We start from the raw sequence: 11,682 nt of genomic DNA on the forward strand, positions 1-11,682 counted from the left end.
CGGATTATAGCCACCTTTACCTTTACAAGATGACAATGTTGGGCTGTAACTCACCATGCCTTTTTTCAGCTCAAGAGTCGTTTTCTTTTCTTATTCTATTTCTTTTTATTTTTTATTCAAATTATATTTGATTTTCTCATTTTTATCATCTTCGAAATGAAACTGTTATTTTTTTGTGGAGAGATAAGTCTTATGTCATGTCCTGTCAACAAGACAAGAAGCCGCCCCCCTCAATAACGGCTACTTCACTGCTTCCCATTGAATCCTGTCGTATAATCGAATCCAACGGTCCCATTTTCCCCAATAGGAGCCAAAAAAGCACAACGTTCAGTTTAGTCACATACCGTTTTATATACCTCCCTCGAGACTCTTGCCATCTCCACTCACTTCAAATAATCAAAAAGAAGAAGAAGAACAGCAGCGACTGACTAACATTCAGAGGGTTCAATCAAGATGTTGCAGCATATGCACAGCGTTCTTCTTCTTCTTGTTTTTGCTTTCTGTATTTCAAACTCTAATTTTACAGTAAATGGGGACAATGCGCCTGCGCCATCGCCCACATCCTCATCAATTCCAAAATCACCCTCTAGTTCTTCTCCTTCTCCGTCCACAACTTCACCCCCATCGTCCCCTTCAAAATCACCGGCTACATCTCCATCCACTTCCCCACCAACTCTTCCCGTCTCCCCTTCAAAATCTCCGGCCACATCCCCATCCCCATCCACTTCCCTACCAACTATTCCCGTCTCCCCTTCAAAATCTCCGGCCACATCCCCATCCCCATCCACTTCCCTACCAACTATTCCCGTCTCCCCTTCAAAATCTCCGGCTACATCTCGATCTTCATCCACTTCCCCACCAAGTCCTACCGTCTCCCCTCCAACGCCCTCGCCAAATGCCGCTGCCCCATCTGGCTCTCCTCCGGTTTCATCACCAGCGGTTTCCACTCCGGTGACTGCTCCTACATTGGCACCACTTGGGGCTCCGCCAATGTCGACAGAGGGTCCGGTTACTGCAGCGACTCCGGAGGCATCGGCAAGCATTCCATCAAGTTCTGCGACGCCAGCGGAGGCCCCTATGGTTTTCCCTTCCAGTAGTAGCCCTCCGAGCCCGTCTACTGAGAGTAGTATGTCACCAGAAACTGCAAAGGTTCCGTCGGTTAATGACGAGTCGGGTTCAAGGTCCTTGTATGAGGTTGGGGTCATTTTGAGTGGGTTGGTGGGTGGGGCTGCCCTGGCTTTGGCAATATAAATGAGTACTCCTCCACTAATTTTCTGTTTTCACATAATTATTGTTATTATTGTTGTTATTTTGTTATATATTTTAAGATTTCCATTCCATCAATTTTTTTTTCTATCCATTTAATAATAAATATGTATGGGTGAGTCAAAGCAGGGGAGGAGGAGGGGTTTGTTGGTGGATCAAGAGAACCCTGATGCATGTTTATATTAAAGTAAATTGAAGTTCTAATAATAATAATAATAATATCAATTGAACAATTGGATTTTGAATGGATGAGAGAAAATAATAAATAGTAAGGTATCACTCGTTGTTGTTAATCCAAACATATAAAATGGCGTTATTATATTTTTAAAACCCGGCCCAGCCCGGTGGGTTGATCCAGAACCCGGCCTGATCCAGAACCCGGCCGACCTGGAACAATAATGCTTATCAAATCAGATGAACAAAACTTGTAAATCTAATATGAATACTAATTTGCAAATACAATAATATTTTTACCTGGAAAAAAAATAAAAAGTATATATATATATATCAAAGCGATAAAAAGACACTTAACACATTAAAATAATAAAAAATTTAAAAACACAATTAAAACACAATACCAAACTATCATGAAGTGAGAGATATGAAAACTCTCACGAGAATAACATGAAATAGTCGAGACAATATTAAAAGATTCCATCCCCCCTCTTTTGAAATATTGATATTATAGTTTAACACTATAAACTATAATATCAATATTTTACTCTTTTATCATTTCACGTTAATTTATTTACACAACTTTTTATGATTTTTTTATTATATCCTAGATTTTTTTTTTCAATTTGGTCTTCAAGCTTAATTTTTTTGCAACTTCGTTCTCGTATGTTATATTGCTATAGTTTTATATATTATGATTTGTTTCACTTTATATACTCTCACATGTACAAAGTATTTAAGAATATTTTGACATTAAATTGAAATTGAAGACTAATATTATAAAATAAAATTTTAGGTTATAGTTAAAAAAAATCAGATGAACAAGAATCAAAATTAACCCAAAATTAGAATTGTTTTTCATTTTCACTGTTCAAAAGACGAGGAAAAATCAAATTTGATCCCTAAAGTTTTATGCATATTTGGTTCCTATCATTTAAGGATTTTACATTTTAGTTCCAAACTTTATTTTTATCATGTTTTAGTTACTAGATGTTTAGAACAGAGAAAGAATTATCAAAAAAGAAAAAGGACAGAGAAAGGTTCAACCGACAACATTCTAATCACCAAAATAGTTAATCTTAGTGTATATGGGTTTTATCTTAGAGAGATGAGTTCAACAAATATGGTTTTTTCCTTTAAACCTGCAAAAAAGAAAAGAAAAAAAGGATATATTGTGGTCTGTGATATTGTTTTCTATTCAATTCAATTTTTGGTTTTTGGATTCATGTCATCGAGATCTTTTTTATGGTATTGATAATGTTATAATTAGAGCTTCAATGTGTCTCAAGGGCTGTGATTTTCATGATTACAAACCATAAGATGATTACTAATAATTCTATAAGTTGTGTAGGAGAAATTGAATTATGATATGTACAACTTTTGTTGAAACTTTATGCAAAAGGTCATGGAAGAGATTTTACCGGCCTAGTCCATATTAGCAATAAAAGTTCTTACTACTAACCCACGCCCATAAGAAAAATAAGTGCAACACATGTCAAGCCATAAGAAACCAATCTTCCTAGAAACTAACCCGAACCAAAGGAGAAATTCCAAGAAACTAAACAACTTAAAAGCTGAAGTTCATAGTACATAAAACAAGCTTAAAAAGAAAAGAAAAAATGGAATTAATTCCATATTATATGGAGAAGATCATATTATTCAATTTACATGGAATCAACTCAAGAAATGAAAATAATCAATGTAACACTGGTGAAGAGATAAACCAGCTGCCATATAATTATTGAGAAGACCTATTTGGTAAGCTAAATTAAAGGAATCAGGATTAGCAAAGCAAGAATTATGGAGGTTAACAACGACTAGAAAATGATTTATATAACGTAGAACATATGTTTGTTAAGAAAAAAACAACCTAACAAAACAAAAAGAAGATATAGAAAAAGTATAAAAAACCATTGTTGTTAGTAGAAAAATTAAGTTAAGAATCAATTATAGAGGTTGAACTTACAAGATTGCAATACCAGAAGATTTATACGATCAAACAAACAAATTCATCAAGTAGTGAAAATCTCAGGGCCATCTATGAAGACTAGACTACTTACAATTTTATGAGGAACAAGGATAAAATATTCCGTGGAAATTTCTACTCTTCTCCTTTATTTTATATTGAATGCATATTCTATACATGTGATTGATTTATGAAACAAACATCATAATTATTGTAAGGTTGTATTGAATAGGATAACTTGAAATTGTTTTGAAAAAAATCTTCACTATAACAAATTCACCCTTCTCTTCGATTGATTTTATTGCTTACATTTGATATCGAAGTCGTGGTGCTCTTATTTTGGATTTAATAGTTTTATCCATGACAGCTATAGGCAACGAACTTTTGGAAGGACAATCTAAAAATAGGTCACCTTTCTTTGATGGAAGGAACTACAGCTACTGGAAAGCTCAAATAATAATATTCATCTAGTCAACTAATTATGAGCTATAAAGAGTGGTTGTGAATGGTCTACACATTCCTTTTAAAATAGTGGAAGGTAAAACAATAGTTACATTTGAAGATGATTAGGATGATAAAGATCTGAAAACGTGTACAATTGAATGGTAAAGTTATAAGCTTGTTCTATAATGCTTTAAGTGTAAATGAGTATAACAAGATTACTGCATGTGAAACTGCAAAGGAAATATTAGATAGATTAGAAATAGAACATGAAGGAACTCTATAAATAAACGAATCAAATATAGATAGACTCATGCATCAATTTGAAATATTTAAAATGCAAGAACATGAAAAAATTACTGATATGATGACATGATTCCCACACATCATAAATTCATTGAAATAATTAAGAAAAACTTTTTCTAATGTTGAACTAGTAAGAAAAGTATTCAAGTGTCTACCAAAAACATGTGAGCCAAAAGTGACTACTATTATTAAGTTAAGGACCTATATAAGATAGAACTTGATGAACTACATGGGTCATTAACCACCTATAAAATGATACTTCAAGGTAATGATGAAGAAACAACTAAGAAGAAGAAAGAAGTAGCACTCAAAAGTAGTCATAAATCCAACTTTGAAAGTGAAAGTAATAGTGAAGATGAAGACATAGATTTAATCATGAAACAATTTCAAAAATTTCTCAAGAGAAAAAAGGATTTAATAAGAAAATGCTTGATAAGAATCTCAACAAAAACTCCATAATATTTTAAATGCAATAAACCAGAACATTATACTTTTAAGTGTCTAATTGCTAGAAAAGGGAAAACATTAAAAATTAAAGAAATTCTCCAAGAAGATAGGAAATAAAGTCATGATGGCAAAAACTTGGAGTGGTGATGATGATAATGATGATTTTGATAAAGAAAAAGATACTTTTAGAGAAGATAGAAACAAATATCTCATGGCTAAAGAAGATTGTGAAGAAGAAAGGGATGAGGTAAATGATGAATTATATGACTTGTATGTTGGTTTACAAAAGGAATTTAAAAAACATTTAAAGAAAATTGTTCTGCTTAGTAAATAGATCATTTTCTTGGATCAAGAACTAAAACCGTTGAAGACAGAAAATGAAAGTTTGGTTGAACAAACTAATGAGTTAATAACTGAAAAATCATAATATTCTTATTAGACCAGTCAAGTTTGTACGGGTTGTGAGTATATTTATTGTTTTGCCAAACCCAGCTGGACCCAAAAGAGTTTGGGTACCAAAATCTAATAAGTTAAAGATAGAAAAAAAAAAACCTAGTTTTTAGATAATGGTTGTTCTAAGCATATGACCGGGGATAAAAACAAGTTCATTTCTATAGAAACAAAATCTATTTTCTTTATAAAGTGTATGGTTATGTATTATATTTATTCATTGTATTCTTCTAAACTAAGTTCTGGATAATTGAACTTCCTTTCAGCTTCTTTCTAGATCCACGACATGAGATGGTTTGTAATCAAATCATCACATTCATCACGTGATTTTATTATGGTAAATATTGAAGTAACTCTGTATTAGGAAGTTTTTTAGGCTTAAAGCAGTCATAGGAGAGAAATATCTCTTTCCCAATTGAATTTTATTATTATTTTTTTCATCTAAAAACATAAATAAGCTTTCTTATCATGCCGCTCCTGTTCCATCCTCCCCTTTTATTTCCTGTGTTCATATGGCTTCATTTCTTGCAGGCAGGATTGAGGCAAATACTTGCAGACTGTTACATGTTTCAAACTGAGTGATGAGATTTTAGAGTTGAAAACTGGAAGAATTGGCCGGTTCCCTTTTGTTATGAAGATGAGCACAGATTCTTATCCCTTGATTCTTTTACTAAGTTGTCAAGAACAGTGGTCTTTTATCCCTTGATTTCTCTGCCATAGGGATTGTCAAAGCTTCAGTTAAGTAAAATCCTGACTGATTTATGATTGCATCCCAATTGAGTGCCTCTTTGCGACCAATATACTGCATTCCTAAGTTTCAGCTAATTCTACTGTAGTGGTAGAATTCAAAGTGATGCAAATTTTATTGAGCCTCGGCATTGGTAACCCATTTGACATTTAAGAGCTCCGGCCTGCGGAGAATTGTTTGTTAAATATGAAGCTGGTCTTGCTACCATGCTTGATGCTTTTATGTAGCTTGCAGGATTTTTCTGGCCAGAAGGCGTGAAGAAAGCACCGTTGAGCATCACGTCTCCATCTGATCTCCAGTTCCAGCTCTTCCACTCCTCATATCCAGTCAGGCTTCCATGCCGAGTCACCTGAAAGTGAAGTCAATTTTTAGGAACAAAAAGGGTAGTTTCCACTGAATCATGAATTCAAGGTCTGTTCTGATCCTCTGCTGGTTAAAGTTTGAGCACGACCTGGTAAGTTGCTATTTAGCTGGGACAGTTGAAGGGTGTCAATGATTTGAAACTACCCATTTTTTTTTTTTTATCTCTTAAAACTTGACTTCATTCACTTATCCATCTGTGAAGAATGAACTGCTCCATTCCATAAGTGGGAAATGAGGTAACTGTCAAGTGATTAATTATCTGTCGCTAAAGATGACCTTCATTTCGTTAAATTTGATAAAACCCTATTCCTTTTGTTGCTCATAAGATCTTGCATGAATGGAAGTGATTATTTAGTTACTTTTAAGATGGAAAAACTTGCCTCCTTTGTGTCATTGTTGTCTAATGCCATAAAAACATTCCTTTGCTGTTGATTGTTGGACTGGCACTTCCACCGATCGCGTACTTCTCCCAACCAGTATATATGTTATTCACAATGTGAAAATAACCATGCCTGCACCTGTAAGACGTTGTAGATGCATTTAGTTAGCGATTCCCTGATAATTCTAGGAATGAAGAGAAGCAAAGGAAGCATGATTAGCATTTACATTTGCCTGTGCAGTTTTGTTATAGAATGATAAAATTAGTTACCTAGGCATTCTTTGAACCAGATTTTCACCAAAGAAATTGAAGGCAATTGTGACTAGCATGTTCTTGTCATCGATGAAATCATCACTGTGACCCATAAGCATAACTTCGTTATGATTGAACATGTAGTTGTTTGAGATTGTTATAGATGTTGAGCCAAATACAGCATCTATAAGTCCATCACGGCAGTTAGCTAGAGTACAATGATCAATCCATACATCCCTGGCCGCAAATATCGATATCCCATCCCCATCAGACTTGCCTCTCAGACCGTGATGATTTGTGGAGTCTCTTACCACGACGTTTCCGCCCGGCACACAGCCATGTATGTAGATGTTATGTATGATAATGTTACTGACGTTTCGAATGGTTACGCAAGGACCATCCGCTATCTGGATGTTTTGCCCCCGACCATCTATAGTCTTGTGTGAATTCATGAAAAGTTCTTCCTTCAAGTTGATGACCATGTCCTTGTCAAAGATGATCCACAGAGGTTCTTCTTGGATGACACCATAGCGGAGTGTGCCTGGAATTGGGTTTACGGGGTCATCGTTGTCGGAATCTGTTACTACGTAGAGGTTGCCATCTCGTCCTCCCACAGCATTGCGCCCGAACCCAAATGCGCAATCAGCTAGCACTTTCCTGTTAGTTTCCCAATCTGGGTCGCATCTCCAACAATCATCAATAGGGTTGCCAGTTCTGCATGTGTTTTTTCCCAGCTGCCTTCTCGTTGAGCTCCTGTTTAATTAACACAAAACGAGTTGCTCACAGAATATATCTTGTGAATACATGGCATAAATCTTTCACTTATTGTTAGCGAGTACTCACCATTTGGTTGCTTCTGATATTCTCACCGGAGGATGTCTAGAGAATGCTATAGTGGCATGTAAGATCATGACTAGGAGGAAGAGGGAGAAGAACGCCGGCATCTTACAAGGGTCTAGGAATTTGATGCGTGTTTCAGGAGCTTGCTACTACACTATCATAGTTGTTCAACGATTTAAATTTATATAACCATCAAAGTATTTCTTGGACAGAGATTAACAGCAAAATTAACAAATATCACGGTGGAAATTAAATGAGTACACCGGAAAAGCTGGAATCCATCATGTTGACAAGTGGTGGATGAAACGTAGTGGCATGGACAAACCACCCTCTCTATTGGGAAACCTGACATTGCATTGATGCGTACGAGGTGGCGAGGATACAAGAATTTAGGGACCGAATAGTTAGGTGGTGGCTTGGAAAATGGTCTCCTCCACCAACGTACGTTGTGTGAGTTGCAATGGTGATATATTGGACAGTCCGTGGAGCTAGGGCATAGATAATTAAACAGTTTAGGTTTGGATAATGAATGAATAGAGAGGGAAAGTTTACCCTTTCTTTGAATTCTAAATTCCTATTTAGAATAATTAAATTTGAGACAGGAAACAAAAGGATTCTTTTTAGATACATTGGGTATCATGATCATTGGAGGAAATATCGTGGGAGGGGACCTCCTGAACTTTTTATCAACCCTAAATGAGTCCATGAACTAAAAAATCTCTCACTCGCTAGCTACTCTTAATTTTTTAAAAAAATTCTTATCCAAATCTCGTATTGAAGCATGTTACATGACATCACGTAACCTTTTAATTATTATTAACAAAAAAAAACTATATAAAAAAATAATGTTTTGTTATTCCTATGCTATTTTCACATGAATGGGCATTATTCTTGAAATATTTTTCTATATTATTTATCGGTAGCGAAACCACATTGTTTTATATTTTGGTGTTAAACGACTTTGTTTGTTTTAAAAAATTAGTTGGTTTTTTGAAAATATATATTAATTTTAGTCTGTCACATTCATGGTTTATATGAAATAATCCTCAGACTTCATTTTTCTTGATGATAGTTTCACAAAAAAAAAAAAAACAGAAAAAAAAGAAAAGACAAGTCCTATATATAACAATAATTGGATTGTTGGATTTGATTTGGTTTTTTTTAAGATTCTAGAGCATATTAAAACATGGTTTTGATGTTCAAAATGATTTTTGAATGTCATTAGCATGATTCTAAGGTGTTTGAAGATCAAAATAACATTGAAAATTCGATATAAATGGATGAAATCAATACTGATCAATGAAAGTTATTGTGGTAGCGACGTATCAATCCCTGTGGACAATCACAAGTAGAAAATTAGGGAATAACATTGAAAATTCGATATAAATGGATGAAATCAATATTGATCAATGAAAGTTATTGTGGTAGCGACGTATCAATCCCTGTGGACAATCACAAGTAGAAAATTAGGGAAAAACAACGAAACGCCGAAGAAAAATATTTTGTTGATGTTTACTGATAAAAATTATGATGGAAAATTTTCATCAATGATTTACAATGAAAATGAAGACAAAATTAAAAAAAAAACAAAAATATTTCATCGACATTGTTGACATCTCGACTCGCCTATGAAATTGCCAACAAAAACATTTGAAGCGATTTTAAAAGGATTTTAAACTCGACAGTCCTCTCTTCTCCCCCTCCTTTTCTTTTTCTTTTTCTTTTTCTTCTTCTTCTTCTTCAATTCAAATTCTAACCCCATTTCTTTAAGAAAATAGTGTTTTGTTTTTTCATTGCTATTTTCACACAAATGGTCATTGTTCTTGAAATATTGTTCTATAATATTTATCAGTTGCAAAACCGCATTGTTTTACATTTTGGTGTGAAATGACTTTGTTTTTTTAAAAAAACAATTAAGTGATTTTTTCAAAATATATATTTGTTCTGGTCCTTTGCATTCAAGATTTTTATGAAATAATCCCTAGACTTCATTTTTTTTTCCTTAAAATTCATCATTTGATGTAGGAGAAGATAAAGAAATAACAAGAGATAAAGCTTTGATGAACAACATTTCAACTATACAATTGGAAATCTTGGAGTACATGTGTTCCTCTTTGTAATGGAATTTTGTTGATGATAGTTTCACCACGAAAAGAAAAGAAAAGAAAAGACAAGTCCCATAAGAATAATTGGATTGTTGGATTTGATTTGTTTTTTTATTTATTTTTTGAGATTTTAGAGTATATCAAAACATGGTTTTGATGTTCAAAATGGTTTTTGAATGTCCTTAGCATGATTCTAATGTGTTTGAGGATCAAAATAATATTGAAATTGGATATGAATGGATGAAATCAACATTGATAAATGAAAGTTGTTGCGGCAGTGACGTATAAATCCTTGTGGACAATCACAACTAGAAAATTAGGAAAAAACAATGGAACAATAATGAAAAATATTCTGTTAATGTTTACTGATGAAAATTATGATGGAAAATTTTCATCAGTAATTTATAATGGAAACGATGACAAAATTAAAAAAATAAAAATATTTCATCGGCATTGCTGACATCTCGACTTACCGGTGAAATTGCCAACAAATACATTTTGAACGATTTTAAAAGGATTTAAAACCCGACAGTCCTCTATTCTCCCCCGCGTCTTCTTCTTCTTCTTCAATTCAAACTCTAACCCTATTTCCTTAAGAAAATAGTGTTTTACTTTTTCTTTGCTATTTTCACACAAATGGTCTTTGTTCTTGAAATATTGTTCTATAATATTTATGAGTAGCAAAACCATATTTTTTCATATTTTGGTGTTAAACAAATTTGTTTTTTTTTAAACAAATTAAGTGATTTTTTAAAGATATATATTTGTTCTGGTCCTTCACATTCAAGATTTGTATGAAATAATCCTTAGACTTCATTTTTCTTAAAATTCATCATTTGATGTAAGAGAGGAAAGAGAAATAAAGATAAATAAAGCTTTGATAAGCAACATTTCAACCATGTAATTGGAAATATTGGATTACATGTGTTCTTCTTCATAATAGAATTTTGTTGAAGATAGTTTCATCATAAGAAATAGAATAAAAAAGAAAAGAAAAGACAAGTCCCATGACAACAATTGGATTATTGGATTTGATTTGATTTGTTTGAGATTTTAGAGTTGATTAAAACATGATTTTGATATTCAAAATTGGTTTTGAATGTCCTTAGCATGATTCTAAGGTGTTTGGAGATCAAAACAATATAGAAATTGGATATGAATTGCTGAAATCAACATTGATCAATGAAAGTTATTGTGGCAGCGACGCATAAATCCTTGCGGACAATCACTAACAGAAAATTAAGGAAAAACAATGGAAGACTAATGGAAAATATTATGTTGATATTTACTGATGAAAATTACAATGGAAAATTTTCATCAGTATTTTCAGATTGAAACGACGATAACATTAAAAAATAAAAAAATTCCATCGGCATTGCTGACGTCTCAACTTGCCAATGAAATTGCCAACAAAAACATTTTCAGCGATTTTAAAAGGATTTAAAACACGAAATGCCTATCTTATCCCCCATCCCCCTCCCCTCCTCCTCCTTCTTCGATTTCAATTCAAACTCTAAACCCATTTCTTTAAATTTTAGACAACCCTCCTCTAAAATCCAACCACCTAACCTGTCAGCGTAAACCCAACCACCCTCCCTTGGTTCAATTTCTTGTCAAGGTTCACTTCACCAAGTATGCAAACCCACCCATTCAAGTTTTAACCCATTTATGTTTAAAGTTAATTTATTGAAATTTGTTGTACTTTTTTTAAAAAAATTTCTTATATATTTAAGTGTTTTGGTTGTTTTATAATGGTAATTTTGTTGTATTGATGTATGACTTGTATTTTAAGGTTTATTTTGGATTTTAGAAGAAATAAATTTAATTTGTCACTTGATGAAATTAAGTGTGATTTTATAACTTAAGTGTGTTAGAATTGAGAAATGATGAGTAATTTAATGGGTACCAATTATTTTGTATCAATTTTATGGTTAAGTTGGAAATT

At 33.3% G+C, this 11,682-nt stretch overlaps 2 protein-coding genes across 2 annotated transcripts; one reads left to right on the plus strand and one right to left on the minus strand.

Annotated features, from left to right (window-relative positions):
* The first annotated feature begins 204 nt into the window (after positions 1-204).
* Positions 205-1,344, plus strand: LOC127905106 (predicted GPI-anchored protein 58). Its single transcript, XM_052451525.1, has one exon. It carries the CDS (start codon positions 454-456, stop codon positions 1,249-1,251), a length of 798 nt encoding a protein of 265 aa, XP_052307485.1. The 5' UTR covers positions 205-453; the 3' UTR covers positions 1,252-1,344.
* Positions 1,345-5,788: 4,444 nt separating this feature from the next.
* On the minus strand, positions 5,789-7,813 carry LOC18095377 (pectate lyase). The gene is given in 4 exon segments (XM_052453316.1): positions 5,789-6,147; positions 6,538-6,679; positions 6,811-7,545; positions 7,636-7,813. Coding segments are annotated over 4 exon segments (1,230 nt in total). The 5' UTR covers positions 7,737-7,813; the 3' UTR covers positions 5,789-5,895.
* Between the last annotated feature and the right edge of the window lie 3,869 nt (positions 7,814-11,682).

The sequence above is a fragment of the Populus trichocarpa genome, chromosome 1 (genome assembly GCF_000002775.5).
Source record: "Populus trichocarpa isolate Nisqually-1 chromosome 1, P.trichocarpa_v4.1, whole genome shotgun sequence".
Taxonomy (NCBI): domain Eukaryota; kingdom Viridiplantae; phylum Streptophyta; class Magnoliopsida; order Malpighiales; family Salicaceae; genus Populus; species Populus trichocarpa.